The 22,438-nt window shown below is 36.4% G+C and overlaps 1 protein-coding gene across 2 annotated transcripts in view; it reads right to left on the bottom strand.

Moving 5' to 3' along the window:
- The window catches only part of LOC127812514 (serine/threonine-protein kinase TOUSLED), a 52,691-nt gene extending 39,764 nt beyond the window's left edge, over positions 1-12,927 (bottom strand). For both annotated transcript variants that reach the window (XM_052352923.1, XM_052352931.1), the window contains exons 1-3: positions 12,477-12,927; positions 5,971-6,060; positions 5,439-5,642 (exon numbers count right to left, since the gene is read on the bottom strand). In XM_052352923.1, the coding sequence (XP_052208883.1) occupies positions 5,439-5,642; positions 5,971-6,060; positions 12,477-12,710 (528 nt within the window). In that variant the 5' untranslated portion in view covers positions 12,711-12,927. The remainder of the gene's footprint in view (positions 1-5,438; positions 5,643-5,970; positions 6,061-12,476) is intronic.
- Between the last annotated feature and the right edge of the window lie 9,511 nt (positions 12,928-22,438).

Genomic DNA, 22,438 nt, shown 5'->3' with positions numbered 1-22,438 from the left:
TACCACCAAATCTGTATAAACCTTGATGACATACCAAAAACTACATTCACCACTCACCAAGGGCACTACGAATTCTTGGTAAGGCCAATGCTCCTGCCACATTTCAGGCCTAATGAACCACATTTTTAACCTTACCTTTGCAAATTCATACTCATTTTTTTCAATGATATCCTTGTCTATAGCCCTTTATTTCAACAACACATTGACCACCTAAAGACTACCCTAGAGGTCCTTAGATTAAATCAGTTGTTTATCAAGAAATCTAAGTGTGCCTTTGCTCAACCACAAGTGGAGTACTTGAGGCATGTGATATCCACTTCAGGGGTGAGTACTAACCCTAAGAAGTTGGTTGCTATGATAGTTTGGCCAAGACCTTCGAATGTGAAGGCCCTAAGGAGATTTTTGGGCTTGATAGGATACTACAAGTGATTTGTGAGGGATTATGGGGTGATAAGCAAGCCCCTAACTAAGCTGATGAAGGAGGGGTTCACTTGGAATGAGGAGGCAGAGGAAATTTTTGTGTAGCTCAAAAGACCAATGAGTGACGTACTTACACTGGGTCTACCTGATTTTTCTAAACCATTCACCCTAGAGACGGATGCCAACAATATAGGAGTAGGAGCAGTGCTATCACAGGAAGGGGAGGCCATTGGCTTTCATTAGCCAAGCCATAAGTCCAAGGCACCAGGGGCTGAGTGTGTATGATAAGCAGCTCTTAGCAGTCCTTATTGTTGTTGAAAAATGGAGACATTACCTAAGGGGAAGACAATTCATCATTAAGACGGATCACGAGTGTCTAAAATTCCTCCTACAACAGAGGTTGCACACCCACCTCCAGAAGAAGGGGATAGCATGGCTGATGGGGTTAGACTACGTCATCCAATACAAGAAGGGAAGGGAGAATAAGGCAGCAGATGCCTTATCAAGGTGTTGAGAAAAAGGGAACAGTAGCATCTACTATGGTAGTTATCCCTAATTGGTACTAGGAAGTCACTGCCAGCTATGAATAAGATGAATGGGCAAAGGAAGTAATGGAGCAACTGATTTTAGATCCAAATAGCCGACCTAGGTTCACTTTGAAGAATGGGGTGTTAAGGTATCAGGGGAGACTGGTAGTTGGGAATAATGAGCAATTGAAGGGAAAGATCTTGGACACGTTACATGGATCACCACTTGGGGGTCACTCTGGGGTGTAAAACACTTATCAGAGGGTTAAAGAGTTGTTCTTCTAGCTTAAGTTAAAGAAATGTGTGATTGAGTATGTGATGAAGTGTGACACTTGTAGGAGGTGCAAGCATGAGACAATAGCAACCCCCGGCTACTCCAACCACTCCTTATTCCTACACAAGCCTGGTCTAATATATCCATGGACTTTGTGGAAGGGTTGACAAAATCTGAAGGAAAATATTGTATTTTAGTAGTGGTGGACAGATTCACCAAGTACTCCCATTTAATTGGATTAACTCACCCCCTGCACAACCCAAGAGGTGGCCAACCTTTTCCTAGATAGAGTGGTCCAACTGCATGGAGTTCCCCAATCAATAGTATTAGATAGAAACAAGGTCTTCGCCAGCCTCTTCTAGGAGGGAGTTATTCAAAAGTTTGGGAGCTAAATTGCACATATCCTCATCCTATCACCCTAAGTCTCATGGCCAAACTGAACGGGTGACCCAGTGCTTGGAGACCTATTTGAGGTGTTTATGCTTCCTATAGCCTAAGGGGTGGCATTGATGGTTGTCATTGGCCCAGTGATGGTATAATTCCTACCAACACAGTCCCCTTCGAGGCCTTGTATGGGTACAAGCCCCCCTATATTTCCTGCCATTTTTGGGGATACTACAATGGCTACAATGGATTCTTACCTACAGTAGCGACAACAGGTGCTTAAGGTGTTACAAAAGGAGCTAGCAAATGCTCAAAACAAAACTAAGCAAATTGCTGATCGGAGGAGGAGTGATAGGGAATTTGTGGTAGGAGATGTAGTCTACCTTAAGCTCAGGAAAGCCCACTTGAAGGCCCTAGCTCTAGGCTAGCACTCCAAGCTCAGCCCAAAGTATTTAGGGCCCTATCCCATTGTAGCAAGGATAGGTCAGGTAGCTTACAAGCTCCAACTACCTCCCCAACTCCTAGATACGCCCAATGTTCCACGTCTCATTGTTAAAGAAGTCAACAAGAGCCAATGTAGTGAGCACAGCTTTGCCCCTCCTACTCCTGGATCCTATCGAGGCGTCTGAACCTGTGGTTGTCCTGGATAGAAGGATCATATGCCGACAAGGAGTCCCTATAACGCAGGTATTGGTAAGGTGGTCTAATCTCCATCTGGAGAATAACACGTGGGAGTACCTCCCTAACCTGCTCAAGCAATTTCCTAAGGTGGCTAGACTACTCTAAACTTCTTGGGGACAAGAAGTTGCTGAAAGGGAGGGGAATTGTCACGGGATTGCAATTGATGTGAATTTTAATTAGTCAATTGTTGGAATAGGCAGGAATATTAGTTGGGCAGTTCGGCCTAATTTCAAATTCAAACTATTTTGTAACTATGATCAAGTGGCCAAGTGGCCATTGACACCTACTAGGAAGCCAAATCAGTATATATAAGCACACTGATACCGCTCCTAAGCATTTAGAGAATTATCAATACAAATTTCTCTCTCTCACCAATTCGTCTCTCTTCTCCCTCTTAACTCTCGTTCCCCCTCTATTCTCTCTGTTCTTCCCCCTCAATTTCCCCAATTCTCCTCAATTCAAGGAGAATTTCCCTCTATCAAAATTCAATTCTGACAACTTGTTGGGAGATTAATCTACCTTTCCCACACTAGACTATGCAATGAGAATAGTGAGCCATTTCATGCATGAGCTGAGGGAAAAGCACTGGCAAGCAATTCATAGAATTCTACATTATCTCAAAACAACGCTAGGACAAGGGATCTTATTAAAAAGGAGGTGAGGAACTTAACTTGGAGGCTTACATAGATACTGATTATGCTAGCTCTCTAGTGGATAGGAGGTCTACATCCAACTATTGTACCTATCTAGGAGGCAATCAAGAAACTTGGAGGAGCAAGAAGCGGAATTTGGTTGCATTATCTAGTGCAAAAGCTGAACTTAGAGCTATGGTACATGGGATTTTTTGAACTTTTGTGGCTTAAGATAGTTCTTGATGATCTTTAGATCAACATAAAAGGACCTATGAAGCTTTATTGTGACAACAAATCTGCCATCAACATTGTATACAATCCGGTCCAATATGATCACACTAAACACATTGAGGTGGACCAGAATTTCATAAAGGAAAAGTTGGATAGTGGGCTGATTAGTATTCCCCACATGCCTTCAAGTAATCAGCTGGCTGATGTCTTAACTAAGGGATTACCTACTCTAAGATTTCAGGGGATCACAAGCAAGCTGAGAATGGAATAAATTCATTCACCAGCTTGAGAGGGAGTGTTAAAAATCCCTGAAATAACTCTTCTCTACCTATAGAATTTGCCTTATTCAAGAAATCTTGTATAATCCCTAGTCTTTCTCTTGTTATTACCTTTCCTAATTCCTAGGATTAGTTTCCTGATTCTTTGGGAGTTAACCTACCAAATATAGTCTCCCCTATGCGTATAAATGATGTGTATTATCAATGAATATAAGAAACTATTCTTCTTCTTCAATTGAAAACAAGCCTTTTAGTTCCATAATAAGCATGATATAACAACACCACAAACCCTTCATCCCACTAGGTGAGGTCGGATGTAGAATTCTAACTTCCTAATCAGCTAGCTTAATAAACATGATATATGAATGATATTATGCATTATTGTTGGTGCAATTGTTTTATAAATACATCTATCTTATCACCAATAATTTGATTATTGAGACCTACCAGAAAATTATACAATTTATTACTTAGCTCAACAAATAACTGGTTATGGAAATTAGCTGAAAGTACAAAATATAGTACTTCAATTCTGAAGAATCATAAATTATTGACAACCATGCATCCTATCCAATTCAAAGAGTATAATGCATAATGGTATGGCAAAAGCACACGATGAATGAGTTCCATGGGGAAACAATACAATGGAAGAGTTATTTGCTACATTGGGTGTCAAACAGAAACACTCATAGTCTCACAGTTTGGTCTCTGCAATTGCTTGGGCTCTTTTCCTTTCTAGATCAGCAAATAATAGGATATGATGAGGGCAGCATATGAAACTTTGCTCCGACAGTCTATCAACTTTTTGCTAATATAATATTTTGCCCTCTAGTTAGAAAGAATGTCAAGATTTGTCATTTCATGGCCAATGTGAAAAAGAAGAAAGGGATTAGTTTTGTTAATTCATAATTTAAGAAAAATATTGATCAATCATTAATGGCCTACAGATAATGCACAAGGGCATGCAATATTTCATAGCAATTTTTGGATAACCATTTTTTCATCTTTACGCAGCAGAAGAATACCATTTTTCATCTGAAAAATATTGCTAGAATTGTTGGATATACTTTGTGATTTACCTCAACAAAAAAAAAAGTTGTAGAATAAAAGAAAGTTCATTGCAGCAAATAAGGTAGTGGCCGGGACAGAAGCAGGGAAAATGAGCAACAGAAAGGGATGATTGAAGGTGCAGTTGAGAAAAAGGAACAGAAGAACAGGAAGAAAGGAGGTGGTGAAGGAGGAGGAGGAGGAAAGGGAAGGAGATGCAAAGAAACTGAGAGTCTAGAGAAGACAACCATGGGATATAGAAGAACCTATAGACACAGCGGCATCAAAACAAAAACCAAGAGAAGAAAAGAAGTAAGGGGGAAAGGAATTCCAAACACAGAGAAGGAGAATAGGAGGACAGGGTGGAGGGAACAAAGAGGAACAACTCTCCAAGTTCCAATTGTTCAAATTCGTTCACTTTTCCAAACCCATAATTTCATTTCACAATAAGCCATATATATATAGACTTGATAAGAGTCCTAAAAACACCCAGAACTCTTCTAAAATTAATCCTACCAGAAATGTTAATCTAACACCACTCGGATTCTACAATATAACTTATTAACTATCCTCATGAAATCAAAATACATGAAGATAAAATAAAAAACTCCTAATCACATAAAACTAATAACTATATTAGGTATCTTGTGGGTCCCAATCATCGACCACATCATTTTGCAAGTACTATTCGTACACAAAAATACAATGGCAATTATCATCTGTTTTTTTTATTATATTATAGTGCTTTTTTTACTCTTAAAAGATTGAAGCATAATTTAATGAAGTAAGATAATAGTGTCATACATGCATCAGCATTTAATACTACAAGTACTACACTCAAAATATTGAGATCGTGTTACTCAGCTCCCACCACTATGATTCACATTACCATACAAGCACCAGCAGCAGATGTTGGAAAAAATATGAAAAGAAATCTGAGAAAGTCATGGAGAGAAGATTATACCTTATGATATGAGTTCTCAAGCTGCGCATTTGATGGTGAAACACTCAAAGAAGCTGGTGTTCTTGTCTGACCATTAATCCTGGAACCACGGCTTCTGCCTGAAGCAGGATTGCCCCTACCACGACCTTGTCTTCTCTTACTCATATCAATGACTGGTTTTGGGTCTGTGGTTTCTGCAACCCTTTGTCCCATGTCAGCCGCTGCCTATGATTCATTTTCCTTAAGCATCACTATGCTATTTTTATGTTTGAAATCAAAAAAAATGGTGCAAAAACATCTTAACTCCTAATAAGCATGCCTAGGATGGCACAGATAAATTACAGTATGTCAACAACAAATGGATCATACAATCACTCTTGAATCTTTATAAAACTTATACACTAACAAAAGCTGACAAAAGAAAATATATATATAAAAGGCTAAATGATAGAGAAAGGTTATGACATATCTCAATGCTTCTGAGCTCCCACCAAAAAAAAGTAAATTGTTATATAAGTACCTGTTTTTGTGATAAATTTGCTTATAAGCCTACCTCAACATGTTCAAAACCAGATGACTTGTCATCATCTTCAAGTTTCTGCCGCTTCTGAGTATTTGCTTGTATGAGATACTCTGCTCCATTCTAGCATAAGATTATGAGGAAACAAAAATAAGTAATTATTTTTAGCATGAGAACCATAATGCTTTGTGAGGGAAAAAAGTGAAGCAACCAATCCAAAAATCAGAGCAACTATTAAACACCTGCTTCTGAAGACAAAATGTGGAACTTCCAACAGTGAGATATTATTCTTCCAACAGCTATAATATGTTTAGACAACAATACTCATTAAGATAGAAATTAAACATATTAACGGGCATGCACACCATTGGTAAAAGCCACATTTTTTTATACATACATGCATAGAAAACTCTAATGATTAGTTAAAGATCATTTAGTGTGTTTCCTAAGCCATTTAACTCCCTGCAGGATACTTTTGCATATTATAAATAGAACAGAAAAAAAATGAAAATGTTCACATTGATGGCCTTGTACTCTTAAGTACTTATAATTGTCTTTTGTTAATGGTGTTGAAGAGAATGTAGCATTGAGATAGTATTAGCTTTCTGTTTTACCGTTTTGCTTCCTACTTTATGTTGCTGTTATGTTATTAATTGTATAAGGCGGATGCCTTTCTATCAGTTAAGCTGCATATATAAGCAGCTCATGTTTAGTTGTTTGTTATTTTTTATTCATTCATTCAATAAGATCTTAGTACACGAGCTTTCTCTCTTTTCTCTGGTTTTCGGATTCTTAAGCCCTAGGTTTTCCAACTTACATGGTATCAAAGCCAAACACGCTAATGGCATCAGTTCATGAAAATCGTTCCTCCTCTTCTTCTTCTCCTACTAGAGCTACCTCAAATCTATCTTCGGTTTCTCAATTCAATTTTGCTGCAGTGTCTAAGACTTTCAGTTTTATTCCTCTAAAACTTGATTCGAAGAATTACATCTTTTGGAAGGCTCAAATTTTAGAGACAGTAAGAGCTTTTGATTTAGTTTCGTTCTTGAATAATGCGTCTCCTCCTTCGAAATATGTAATCGACTCAAATGGTGGTAATTCGACTATGAATCAAGAAGTGAATCCAGAGTACATGAGTTGGCTTCGATCTGATCAATTGCTTTTAGGATGGCTCTTCTCCACAATTACTGAAGAAGTGTTAGTGCAGGTGATTCAATGTGAATCATCTGCCGAGGTATGGCTCTATCTTGAAAAATTGTATGCTAGACAAACTATAGCCAAATCATTTCAATTAAAGCAACAGTTGAGATCTGTTAAAAAGGAGAATTTATCAATTAATGACTATGTCTTAAAGATCAAGACTATAAGTCATTCTCTTGCAGCTATAGGAGAGCCTTTAAATGACAATAAATTGTTACTTGCAATTCTTAATGGTTTAGATCAAGATTATGACATTGTTGTAAGCTTGATAACCTATCAAATGGATGATATAGAATTGGAGAAGGTTCAATATTTGTTGCTCATGCATGAACAACGCTTAACTGCTAAGAATGTACCTCAATCTTCTTTGCATTTTGATTCATTGTCCTCCACTATGAATGTTAATATGGCTTCACATCAGAGTAATGGAAATTTTGGCTATAATAGAGGAGGATATTCTCAAAGAGGAGGAAGTTCTGGATTTAGAGGAGGTAGAGGCCGAGGTAGGTCAAACTGAAAATTCTACTATCAATTGTGTGGGAAACCAGGGCATCTAGTGGATAAATGCTATTATCGCTTTGATCGGAATTTACTTGAGTAAACAATCAAGGCACTGGTAGATCTTCTGGAGGTTATACTACTGGAAATCAATTAGATTCAAGTGCTTATATGGCTACCTTTAGTGATTCTAATGGAGTCTAGTCTAATGATAATGGATCAATGCTAGGCTCACCGTATAATAGTACTCCTAAGCAATTTGCTGCTCAACAACAACCTTCTTTTTCTGATCCAGCTTGGTTTGTGGACTCAGGAGCCACAAATCACATCACTTTGAACCTTAACAATTTGTCCCTGCATTCACCTTATCATGGTGGGGACAAAGTTACCATAGGCAATGGTAAGCAATTGCTGATTACTCATGTTGGTACAGGTATGTTAAATACCAATTCAAATTACTTTCTTTGTATACCTAATATCCTTCATGTTCCTAGCATACATAAAAACCTTCTAAGTGTTTCTCAACTTACTAGAGATCATAATGTGGTGGCTGAATTTCATTCTAATGTATGTTTGATTAAGGACAAAAGATCTAGGGAAGTTCTTCTACGGGGACACCTTAAGGATATGCTATATCGGCTAGTTCCAGCATCTTGTTCTGCTGCAACAAGCACTCAAGCTCCTAGAGCTATTTTCTGTTAATTCAGCTAGTACTTCTTTTAATTCATGTAATGATGAAAAGGCACGTAAAAGACAATCTTCATTTGTTCATGAACTGTCCAATGATGTAAATGCGGCTCAAAATACTGGTATTTGTTTGCCAAGATTGGCACAATATATTGGGTCATCCTCCTTTGAATGTACTTCACAACGTGTTGAATAAAATTGAAATTTCTTGTCCATCTTCCAATTTAATTTTCTGTGATTCTTGCAAGATTGGTAAATTGCATCAAATGCCATTTGCTTCACATGAGATTATTGTTGTTCGTTCGTTACAGTTAGTATATTTTGATCTATGGGGACCAACTCCAATGTTATCAATGCAAGGATTTTGATACTATGTCATTTTTATAGATGCTTACACTAGATACACTTGGTTATATCCTTTAAAACTCAAGTCAGATCTCTTATCCGTGTTCATTACATTTCATAAACTTGCTGAAAATCAATTTCACACCAAACTTCAAGCCTTACAAACTGATAATGGAGGAGAATACCATGCTTGTTTACCCTATCTACAGAATAATGGCATTCAGCCTAAATTTACTTGTCCCCACACTCATCAACAAAATGGAATTGCTGAGAGAAAACATAAGCATATAGATGAAATGGGATTAACCTTATTAGCCCATGCTAAAATGCCTTTAAAATTTTGGGTAGAACCCTTTCTAACTGATATTCATGTGATTAATCTTCTCCCTTCCTCATCTGTTAATTTCTAGATTCCATTTGAACTATTATATCAAAAGCCTCCCAACTATCATTTCCTTAAACCTTTTGGTTGTACTTATTTTCCTTTTCTTCGACCTTACAACAAGCACAAATTTGAGTTTCATTTAACCAAGTGTATCTTTATTGGATATAGTATCACTCAAGCTGGCTACAAATACTTACATCCATCTGGTCGTGTATATGTAACTCGGCATGTTCAATTTAATGTTCGGGATTTTCCTTACTCCACTATATTTTCTTCATCCAATGTGACTGCTAACTTACCCCAAGATTCAAAGCCTGGTAGTCCTTCTACAGAATTTCTTCATCCTTTTGTTTCTTCATCTTCTTCTTGCAAGTGTCCCTTGGTAGCTCATTTCCTAAGTCCATTTCTGAGATCAATAGACAATGTTAACTCTCCTGCCACCACATCTTCTCCTGCATCATTTGCACCTCCTATCTCAAAGGTTTCTATTTATAAGAATATTCCAGCTCCTTCTATTCACCCTATGCCTACCCATCTTAAAGCCAAATAACTTGTTAGTTCTTCTCCTCATGCCTAAGTGAGCTCACTTGAACCAACATCAGTTAGAGAGGCTCTTTAGGACTCACGATGGGTTAAAGCCATGGAAGAAGAATACACTGCTCTACAAAGGAATAATACTTGGGAGTTGGTTCCATATACTGATGATATGAATCTCATTGGGAATAAATGGGTTTTTCAGGTGAAGTTTAAGCCTGATGGGTCCATTTTAAAGTATAAAGCCAGGTTAGTTGCAAAAGGCTTTCTCCAAAATCCAGGTGTAAATTATACAGAAACCTCTAGTCCGGTGGTTAAAGTTCCTACCATTCAAGTTCTATTTTCGTTAGCTGTGTCATTCAATTGGAAAATCCAACAAGTGGATGTTAATAATGCGTTTTTGAATGGTGATTTAGTTGAGACAGTGTATATGGCTCAACCGGAAGGGTTTGTCAATATTGCCACTCCAAATCATGTTTGCAGATTGAGGAAATCTTTATATGGGTTGAAACAAGCCCCCTATGCTTGGTATAATAAGTTGAAAGAAGCTTTACTTAACTGGGGTTTTATTAGATCTGTTTCCGATACTTCGTTGTTCATAAAGCAGACAGATGAGTATGTGTTATTTGTGTTAGTATATGTGGATGATATACTTCCTATCGGATCTAATTTTGCTGCTCTTAAGGCATATATTCATGATCTAGACCATCAGTTTGCTTTAAAAACTCTAGGAGTTGTTAAGTACTTCCTAGGGTTTGAAGTATATAGAAACAACAATGGCCTTTATCTTACTCAAACTAAATATGTTGTGGATCTATTGAGGAAAGCTGGGATGGAAGATTGTAAGCCCTATGACATTCCCATGACTGCTGGTCTTTCTTTGACAAATGAAGGAGAAGAGTTTACTAATCCAGCTATCTATAGAAAAATTATAGTCTTTACAATATTTGACTTATACAAGACCTGATATTGCTTTTGCTGTTAACAAGTTAAGTCAGTTTTCGGCACATCCTAAGTGTCAACACTGGTTAGCTTGCAAGAGATTGCTTCGATATATAAAGGAACTACTGATCTGGGTTTGTTCTTCTCTTCTACACCTGGAAATCTTACTTTATTAGTGTTTACTGATGTAGACCATGCTAGTTGCAAGGTCACCAGAAGGAGTACTAGTGGGTTTTGTGTTTATCTTGGCATCAATCTTATTGTTTGGGGTTCCAAAAGTAGGCAGTGGTTGCTCATTCAGTAGGGGAAGCTGAATATAGGGCTATTGCATTGGGACTAATGGAGTTATTATGGCTTAAGTCATTGTTTGTAGAGTTGGGATATTCAAATGTTACAACTCCTATTGTATGGTGTGATAATTTGGCAGCCAAGAGTATAGCTAAAAATCCTGTTTTTCACTCTCGTACTAAACATGTTGGTGTTTATGTTCATTTTGTTCGAGAGAAAGTTGAAAATGGTGAAGGTGGAAATACAATATGTCCCTACATCAGAGCAAATTGTTGATATTCTGACTAAGAGTTTGCCTAGAGACAAATTTCAACTGTTATGTTGCAAACTTGGGCTAACTTGGAATCCTGTATGTACTGATAAACAAAGATATACAGCAAAGGAAGCATCTTCTAAAAACTTATGTCCTACAAAGACGCTGGAGGAGCTTGATTTGAAGGGGAGTGTTGAAGATAATGTAGCATTGAGATAGTATTAGCTTGTTGTTTTACTATTTTGCTTCCTACTTTATGTTGTTGTTATGTTATTAATTGTATAAGGCGGATACCTTTCTGTCAGTTAAGCTGCATATATAAGCAGCTCATGTTTAGTTGTTCGTTATTTTTGATTCATTCATTCAATAAGATCTTAGTACACGAGCTTTCTCTCTTTTCTCTAGTTCTCGGATTCTTAAGCCCTAGGTTTTCCAACTTACAAATCGATGTAACACTATATATCTATACTTATCTAATATTCAGGAAATCTTACCAACAAGACGAAACACATTTCAATGGGTCTTCATGAAATTCACAAATCAATGTTTGGAATAATATACAAAGTTATGCAACTTATTCCCTACTGTACGATACTTGGGTAGAAGCCGTGTAAAAAACAACTTTTGATGACATCTTAATAACGACATGTAACATGCGCTTCCAATTTTATGGGTGTAATGAAATTCAAAAAACAATTTTTGTATCCTATAATTGAATTGCTCGTGTAGACTTGCAAGAATGAAGGAAACCTATTGCTTAAACCTCACTTGGAAGGGAAACAACGAAATATCAAGTCGTAATCCCATATGTGGGGTAAGCTTCCCTTGGAAGGGCAAAGTGCAAATAAAAATAGATACTGTGTGTAAAAAAGAGTTAATGTATTTTCTTTCCATTAGTCTTTTAACATACCCGGTTGGGGGACAAGCTGCTACGCAATATATGGATATCATACGACAACATGCTTACCAATTCTATTAGTCTTGATGATCAAATATTTAAATTCTACATCATTCCATTTTTGACAGCTTCAAAGTCACCTAATATTCCAAATCTGATCAACACTGAGACTCAGATTGAACTTGAACTATATTCATACAAACTTTTCCGGTAAACTCTACTTTTCAGCCAAGATTGCCAAAATTCATTATCAAATTCAGTGAAAATAATGGTTTTTTATATTTAACGTCCAAATGGTCCGCATGTGTCAAAATTTACATGCCACAGACAAATCTAACTTTGGCGTTCTGTTTCCCTTTCTAATTCACAGCTTTATTACCATGCAAAGAAGTAAACTACCATCACAAAACACTACATCTATGAAGACACAACTGCGGCATTGGCCCCAAACCTCAATTCAAACACAAAACCTCCTTACTGTAAGTGTATAATAAGAATCAAAGACTCACATCATCTTCAGAATCACTTGAGAGCAATGACTCTGCAAAATCCTCTGTAGTGGCAGCGGCCCCGAACCTCGCCCCTGACACAACTGTGGACCAGGCTGCTTGCACTGAGCCGGGCGCAACTGACGGAGCCTTTCCGACCATCCGCGCTTCGAGCTTCGCTATCTTTGTGGGCAGTGAGTTATCGGACTGGTTCGAGGAGTTGGAAGCGAAATGCATAAGCACGTCATCCGACATTGTTACCACCAATGCAACAAACAATCAGATCATCCACACAGTTCACATCAAACAGAACCCCAAATATCTGAGTCCTTAATAAACAAACAAGCAAATATTGGGTAGATCCATTCGACCTACAGACTTGCTCAAGCAATTCTGAGCAATGTCACAAACCGTCCCAAAACAAAACTAGGGCTCCAAGAGAAAGAGAGAAAATTAGGAGGGTGTCCAGGTAAGCGGTTTGACCGCTTATAAGCTGTTATAGGCTGCTTTTTGCAGCTTATAAGGTATCTAGGGTTTTTCTCTTAAGGGGTGTTTGGCTTACCACTTATAAGCTATATTAATAGCTTATAAGTTATTAAACAAAAGTTGATGAGGTGTTCAGGTGCATTTCATCAGCATTTAAGTTAGGTAGTTTAAACACTACTATCATAGAGTTTTGCAAAAGCTGGTGGGGGAGCTTTTGTGAAATGCTACTACTTTATAAGCTGCATTGATCGATCATTTTACTATTTTACTCTCATTATTTTTATTAATTTTCAGTCATGCTCTCCTTCTTCAACCTCTGCCTCTTGTCGCCCCAGCTCTTCTGGCTGCCATTGTCAACCATCGCCATCGCCCCCACCAATTGTTTCTCGTCGACTATCACCCTCATCAGCCATTGCCTCCATCGGCTATCGCCCCTATCTGCTTCAACTTCTCCTTCGTCGCCCCATCGGCCGCTGCTTGTCGCTGTCCCCACCCTCATTTCCTCCATCTCTTCCCCACTATCATTGTCTATGTACGTATGTATATATATATATATATAAAACAACAATAAACATATATATAACACATAATAATATATATTGTATTAATATATTTTTAATAATTATGTATAATTTATTAACATCTAATGGTAAAATTTTACATCACTTAATACCATGTCTGTTTTGGTCTTTTTGTCAAGTTTTGATAGCTCATTAGCTTTTTCAAACCAAACACATAACTATTAATTGATAATTTAAAAGCACATTTATCCAAATACATTATCAATTTAAACGCTACCTAACTTTTATAAGTTTTATATAACTTAAAAGCTAAATAGCTTAAAAGCCATAAAAAAAAGTAAGCCAAACACCCCCTAAGTGTTTAGCAACAACAAATAGTTTAAAAGTTATGTATAAACGCTATTATAATAGCGTTTGAAAAAAGTTTGTGCCCCCTAACTTTTGCAAAAACGCTATCACCAGCTTATTGCGTTGACTGACTCATTTACTATTTTACCCTCAAACATTTTCAATATTTACACCTATTGTCCTTGTCATTAAAACGTTACCTCTTCTCCTCCATTGCTATATTCTCTTATGTTTCCTTCGCATCTGCCATTACTGTCGTTGTTGCTGCCACTGTCGTCCCTCCTCCATAACTGTCGCCGTCATCGTCCAACTGGGTAGTCGCAAGTCACCTCCTGTTGGTGGGTCGCGCCATCGTCGCATATGCTTCTAGATCTGCCGCCCAATGCTTCACCCCTCCTCCATTATCGTCGTTGTCGTCGCCCAGCTGGGCCGCCACAAGCCGCCTCCTGTTGGTAAGTCGCGCCATCACCATATCTGCTTTTAAATCCACCGCCGCAAGGCGCCTTCTGTTGGTCGGCCGCCTCCTTCTTCTCCAGATCAATTGTTGCCGTTGCGTTATGGGTCTCTTCCTTAGTCACATCATCGCCATCTCTACTTCTAAATCCATTGCCGCAAGTCGCCCGTCGCCGTTATCATCGTCTCCTGCCACCTCATTCTTCTAGATCACCTATCGCTGTTGTCATCTCCTTCATTGTCGATCGGTATATCTCTCTACACTGCTCACTACCTCCATTATTTACATATTTACGTAGCTTACCTACAATTTTTTGCATATATATGTTTTTGTGATATTATTTGCAATTTGGAATTTTGTGATTAATTTATGCAAATACTATGTTTCTGATAGCATTTTGTTATTTTGTGATTAGTTTCTGCAAATACTATGTTTGTGATGTGATTTTGTGATTAGTTTCTAATCTCTTTTGTTGTAATTTTTATGTTCCATTTCTGGGGGAGACAAATACTAGATATTCTAGTTTCTGCATGTCTCCCATGTTGTTGATTGGTTAGGGATTTAGGTAACATATTCAAGTTTATGCACATGTTCTAGTTTATGCATATGTTTACCAATGCCTTTGGATTTTTATGTCTCCCACGTTGCATATTGGTTATGATATAGATGGATAAAGAAAAAAAAATAATGAACAATGTTTCCAATACAAGGCAATCCTCTGCTAAGTGGGATGACCACACACATCTACAATTTATAGAGCTAGTAGAACAAGAGATTCAGAAGGGAAATAGGCTAGGATAATTTATAAATAAGGATTGGTGAAAAATTTTGGTCAAGAGTTTTAATGAACTAACAGGAAAATGTTATGACAACAAACAATTAAAAACCATTAGGATGAAGAAAGAATTGACCCTTTTTAAGCAAATGATGTGAGGAGAGTTATGTTTGGGGTGGGACGAAAGAAATAAGAATATTGCGGTAGATCATGATTGGTGAGAACAAAAAATACAGGTATTTTCATTTATCCTCCATATGATAATTTTTTGATATTTTATATGCTAATTGATACAATAAATGACAATTAGTTTGCATTTGTGGGTTTATAGGAAAATGAAAATTTACGAAAATTCAGGAACAAAGACTTGTCCATTATATGGTTTCATTATGATGGCTTGTTCTTTGATATTCCAACAACTGGGGAAAGAGCACAAGCTCCATGTTAATATGAAGCTCTCACCCAACTTTTGAGTACTGATAAAAAAGATGATGCAATTGACAACACTCAAGACATAAATGATCTTGGAGAGCCATTCGCTAGGGAGAATACTTCGAATGATGCCAAAATTGGTGACGATTTGTTTCCAGAACCAAGCTAGCAATAAGGGACAACATCGAGTTCTAAAAGGGTTGGGAAAGAAAGGATGTTGAGTGCTGCCATGTTGAGAACAAATATTGAAGAGAATTGATGAAACTATATTCCAAGAGCACAAATACTACACACTCGGTTACAGGACCAGATGCGGAGAGTATTCCAAAATGCCTGAGTGTATTGCAGAGTCTCCCCATCCAAGTTGGGAATAGATTGTGGAATTTTGTTTGCACCATTTTTACCAAGCCAACGAATAGGACTGTCTTCATCAATCAACCAGATGACAAGGCCAAAATGTCTTGGTTGGACTACCTCCATTAGAGGGACGAGGAACATCGACCTCCAATGTGAAGATTTTTCTTTAATATGTTTAAACTAATTTGGGTTATGTTTGAATGCTACTAAGACTCTTGTTCCAAGTTTAGGATTATTTTGTTCAAATTGTTGTGAATAATTGTTTTATGTTTGAATTCATTTTGGTTTGTTAATATTTTATAGACTTCACTTGTTTAATGTAGTTGGAATGTTGTTGCCTTCCTTAATTTTTCAGAATGCATGAGTTAATGTTTGTGAAATTGAGTTGAGTAGTTAAGATTGCTAGTTTTGATATTAATAAAGTTTCATGCTTTACTTACAGAATAATGGATCCTTCGAATAATACATAGGATGAAACAAATGATGAGCAGGGTAATGCAGAAGTAGATACCCAATCAATGTTCTTATTCAGGCAAGCTACAAGGGTTATTCTAACTTTTTACACCAAGTACATGCTAAAGAAACCATGCCATACATCTCAACGGACATGTCATATGCTTATTCAAGAAATATTATGTGGTAACAAAACTCAATGTTACCAAGATTTTTGCATGACGAAATCAATTTTCTTGAATTTCTGTCGTGATTTAACTAACAAATATGGTTTCACCCCCTCACGAGGGATGTTTGTGCCTGAATCAATAGGAATATTTTTTATGACATGTGCGCATGGGGCTGGGAATCGATTAATACAAGAAATGTTCAATCATTCCGGTGAGACAATTAGTCTGCAATTTCACAGGGTTTTGGTTGTTGTTAATAGGTTAGTTGCTGATATTATTAAATCCCATCCTAACTACAATACTGGATTAGGATACCACGAGCTGACTAATCCTAAGTATTTAACATTCTTTAATGTACTTATTAACACCTTCTATTAATGTGTGATTATTCTTAAGTTAATTGTGATTTACAATTCGAACATCTAACATTATATTACAGGATTGTATTGGAGCTATTGATAGTACTCATGTAAAGGCTAGGTTACCACGAGATCAAGAGATACTCTATATAGGATGCAAAGGATATCCAACTCAAAATATCCTTGTAATTGTGGACTTCAATATGTGTTTTACATTCGCCTGGGCCAGGTGGAAGGGATCAACTCATGATGCCAGGATATTCGATGAGGAAATTAGTAGGTCAAACTTGAATTTTCCCCACCCAATGGGAGGAAAATATTATCTAGTTGATGCAGGGTACATTCATATGACTGGATACATAGGGCCATACAAAGTTGAGAATATAAGATACCACCTTGAAGATTTTCGACGTGCAAAAACATCACGTTTACGTGCAACATAAAGAGTCATTTAATTACTTACATTCTTTGTGCAGAATGATTGTTGAGCGCACTTTTGGAGTGTGATATGCTAGATTTAGGATCTTAGAAGATATGCTTACATATGTTTTTGATACCAACGAGACATAGTTTTAGGTACAATGGTCATCCATAACTATATTAAGAAGAAATGAGTACAAGATAATGCATTCATAATAGTAGAAAATAAAAATTATATTCTTGGTGCACAATTCGTCTCCCCATTTGACAACCAATTTGACGAGGAAGTGGACCAGAGTGATAATTATTGGATAGCATTGCAGGATGCTATAGCTCTAGATATTGGACAATCACAATAATTGTTTGTAATTTTTTAATTTTGTTCTACTAACCCTTTTTGTATATGTATGGAAAAATTGAACTTTAATTCAAATATTGTGTTTAATTATCTAACTTTGGATTTTGTAATTATCAATTAAATAGTCTTATCTAATCTTGTAATTTTATAATATATATCAAATTTATGGACGAAACAAATATATATTTTAGAAATAATTTATTTAAATATTAATGAGTTAAATGTATTGATAAAATATAAAAATAAATAATTTTATATAATATATCAACATATATATTTTAACATTTTTATGAATTAAACCTAAATTTAAACATAAAGTATTGTATTAATATACAACAACAACATATCCAGCCTTTATCCCACTATGTGGGGTCGGCTACATGAATTCTAAACTTTCATGTATTTTTATCTTTTGTCATATCTTCATTTAGATCCATACATTTCATATCAAACTTTAATGTCTCTTCCAAAGTCTTATTGGGTCTACCTCTACCTCTTTTTTTAACTAATTGTTCCATTTCATCAACTCTCCTCACAGGAGTGTCTGTTGCTCTCCTTCTCACATGACCAAACCATCTTAGTTTAGTCTCTCTCATATTCTCCTCGATTGGCACTACTCATACCTTATTACGAATAACTTCATTTTTAATTTTATCTTTTCTTGTATGGCCGCACATCCATTTTATCATCATCATCTCCGCTACGCTCGTCTTTTGCTCATACTGGTATTTGACTGCCCAACATTCTAAGCCATACAACAAGATTTGTCTTATTGCTGTCCTATAGAATTTTCCTTTTAGTTTTAAAGGGATTTTACCAACAAGACTGGTCTTGTATTAATATATTTTTTAATAATTATGTATAATTTATCAACTTGTAATTGTAAGTATTTTATCAATTAAAAATTAATTTATAATTTTTTTCATAAAAAATAGTATTTTTCTTAATTTTATTTGTATTATTCAACATCATGTTTATTTTAATCTTTTTGCTAAGTTCTGACAACTTATAAGTTTTTATAAACCAAATACATAACTATTAACTGATAACTTAAAAGCATATTTATCCAAACACGTTATGGACTTAAACACTACACAGCTCTGCCTCGATGTGAGCACCTGTAAGAACAAATGGGACTTGTTCTCCCAATATAGCCTCTATGCTTAAGTTAATAAAGTAAATCAACAATAAACCATATAAAATACTCAAAGTTGCTTAGTTTACCTGTGGGGAGGTCTTACCTTTTTTATAGGTTGTGCGAGTCAAGATACTGGAAGATATCTCAGACTCCCAATCACAAATATCTTAGATTAATAAAGAATTTGTCGAAGTAGATATCTTTCCAAGATTCTTAGAATGAAGTATCCATGACATGACTATTTCCTTATGATAAAATAGATCCATGCTACTAGTTCAAAGTTATCTTCCTAAGATTTTCAAAGTCATCTCCAAGTATCTGGGTTCAATTTTCTCGGGATGGTAATGAATCTATCGAGGTGATTGGAGATAACTTATGGTGCTAATCCTTTGAATCTAAATTGGGTGAAAGGCCACGTGCCCTCTCCTTGTTACTTATGGATGGGGACACACAAAAATGAGCTGTTACTTTTCAGGGATATCTTGGTGATTTCATCTTTTTGGGCACGTCCTTACACATGTCCCCCCTACTAGCGCTAAACAATCCATTCAATCTGTGGAATAAAAGAGATTATTTATAAGCTTATTACTCAATATTATGGCTTAGTCCTAAGAACTGAGGCTCTTTAGTCATGTCCTTAAGCTTGGTAATCTCTTTTTCCCAAGTTAAAGTTGTCTTTCCTGCGGAGTCTCACTCCTTTCCGATTAGTGTGGTAAGGGAGTTCCAATTTTCGTGCATCTTGTTAGCTTTACCCATTCTTGCATATGCTCTGATCAAGGTAGAGTTGTGGTGATTAATCATCATTTGATCACCTATAATGGGCTTGCGATTTCATGCTGTTACTTTCTAGCATTACCAAGCCTTCTAGCCTTAACTGCTCAACTCTCATGGTCGAACACTTTCACTGCCAAACTAGAGGAACAACCCAAAGAATTAACCATTGCTAGAGAACCCACCTCAACACCTAACCTCTTGCTCAATTGGAGTGTTAGGTCTAATAGTTAGGCAAGTTTCTCATAGGGTATATCCTCCACAATAAGTAGTAACGCCAATAGGATGAGCAACGCCAACAAGATGAGCAATAAGAGTAGAAAAATCAAAACTCTCATAATTCCAAGTAGGATCAACATCACTCAAAAAAGGCTTCCAGGGAATTTACCTCCCCAAAAGGTGAGACTGTAGACACCCCTTTTCAGACCAAGGGAGGTGCTATATGAAATGAAGAATAAACGAATGATAAACAAATAATAATACTCTCATAGATACTAAAAATATAAATCTCAACATGCTAAACGCAAACTCAAACTGTACTCAACGTACTAGTCCCCAACTGGACAACATCAAATATAAATATCCCTCATAAAATAAAAGACAATTGCGGAAATAAATAACTAAATGTCAAATGACCAAAAAACCAAATGACCCAGACATCCTTCAGGTTTGAGTGGCCTCCACGTACACAATTTAACGCATCCCACTGCTAGAACCCACCTCAGGAACTCTCTCGCCGCTATCTGGAATGGTGAAGAATACAAGGTGAGTCACAAGACTCAGCAAGCAATAAGCATGAAAGAAATATTAGCTGAGTCAAAGAAATCTCGAACTCATCATAAATAACTCATCTCAATACCACCAGGTAACTCGATATAAACTGAGGGAAAACTAACCTCATAACTGAGGGATATCTTAACTCTTCTTATAATCGAACTCATTAATGAAGGTTTGATATATTTGAATAAACTGTTATGGTTGCACAGGTTCTCATATGATGATGCTCAGAATGAATATATCTCATGCAGGCATGCACATACTGGCCTGACGGCCCACATAAATCTTAATCCACCTTAAATGCAACTCAAGGCACAAAGGCATAAATATAAACTCATACCTGCCTGTGGCTGAACCTGCAACCAAAAGAAATAAGCACATATACTCGCTAGGGTTTAAAACCCCTACTCCATAATAAGGAGCGTAAATAATTATCTCGCTAGGGCCGTACGATGCCCCTAATTACCGGTAATCAAAGATCTCAAAATGAGCTCAAGGGATCCCATCGCGGACTAGGCCGCCTCAATGCAACAATGCACAAATAATATGCTAGCACACAATATGTAGTGCTCCACAATAAACAAAATGCTCAATGCTCACACAACATGAATGCTCATATTTCATAACAGATCTCATCACAATCTCCTACAATGCAAGTATCTTAATTAAACTTTAATCAAAAAGTTACATATTAGATCTCAAGTCTCATGAATTCAAGGATATGTTAGATGAATAAGACTTGCTTAATATTATTTTTAAGACATAAGATTTCTTTAAATCTTATTAATCTTTATTTATAATAATTTAAATTTAATTTAGAACTTAATTACAGAGATTTTTACTTGCATTAAAATCATATTAGGATGAAAATGGATTTTCTTCTCTCGGTGCTACAGTAACTCGCTGCTATGCTGTTGCTACAGTAATCGCTACAGTGCAACCGCTACAGTAATCGTTGCTGCCATTAACGTCTTTCTGTAACTTTTTTCTACAACTCATTATGCATATACATATATATATATATAACTCTATAAATCAGTGAGAAGATATTAATATAGAAACAGAGGCTATTTGGATAAATATGGGTAGATTTCTTCTGTATATGTTATGGCAGTCTCCAATCCAATACAGCTGCTTGGTTTTATATATATATATATATATATAACAGTGAGAAACTCTTAATACCAAAACAGGGGCTGCTATATATGAAAATATATTAGAGATTTCATCTTATGAATTTGGGTAGCATTATTTGGAAGCAAATATTCAGATAGCATGATTTTTGGACAGATTTACACATCACTGTTACATTCATCTGCAACCCGATAGATATATAAATATACACACACACATATATATATATATCAATGAGAGGCTATTCAAATATGGGTGAGAGGCGTTTGCGTATCATATTCTGATTTCATAAACAAGGGCTACAAAAGAGTAAAAGGCTCATTCGAATGTGCTGAAACTTATTTGGATTGGTTATCTTCATCCTCCTCAAGCTCTTACGTACAAGGGATTATGTCTAAATATGTATATATATATACTTCAACACCTATCAATGCCTACACCATTCCGAAGGAGTTATGGGAAACAAATCCCAATTGCTATGAAACAGTTTCAAGAATGACTCAAGAATTGTCTAGAGGGGATAGTTCAAGATTTCTTACTGGGCTTCTATATATATGCGTATATCTATATTGCAAGACTTACAGTGAACCCAAACTTGCAACAGGGGAGAGAAAAGAATAATAGTTATATGACTCAGTGAGGAGAAAGACTTGCATCAAAGTGAAGAACTTAGGAAAGGAATTATGTAAAGAACTTGCATAAAAAAAAAGATAGCAGGATGCTTGCCTCGATTTTTTTATTGCAACGTGAAGCTCTATTAAGTTTTTTTTTGCAAAGCCTTCTTTCCCCTTCCAACTCTCTGCTTTCTTGTACGGCACGGGAGAAAAACTCAACTTATGATAGTATATATAATGGGAAAACCCTACATGAATAATTCCACTTTAATAATAACTCTCCTAATTTCTCTTTAATTAAATCCCTTAATTCCCTTAATTTACTCCAATTAAATTCTTCCAAAATTACCCTCCCTTATTTATTCCAATTTCTCCCTAAATAAAATAAAATCTTTATTCTACTAAAATCCTAAAAT

This window comes from Diospyros lotus, chromosome 1 (genome assembly GCF_014633365.1).
Source record: "Diospyros lotus cultivar Yz01 chromosome 1, ASM1463336v1, whole genome shotgun sequence".
In the NCBI taxonomy this organism is placed as follows: Eukaryota; Viridiplantae; Streptophyta; class Magnoliopsida; order Ericales; family Ebenaceae; genus Diospyros; species Diospyros lotus.
Note: the sequence above shows the minus strand (reverse complement) of the source record. Positions and strands in the feature narration are given on the sequence as shown.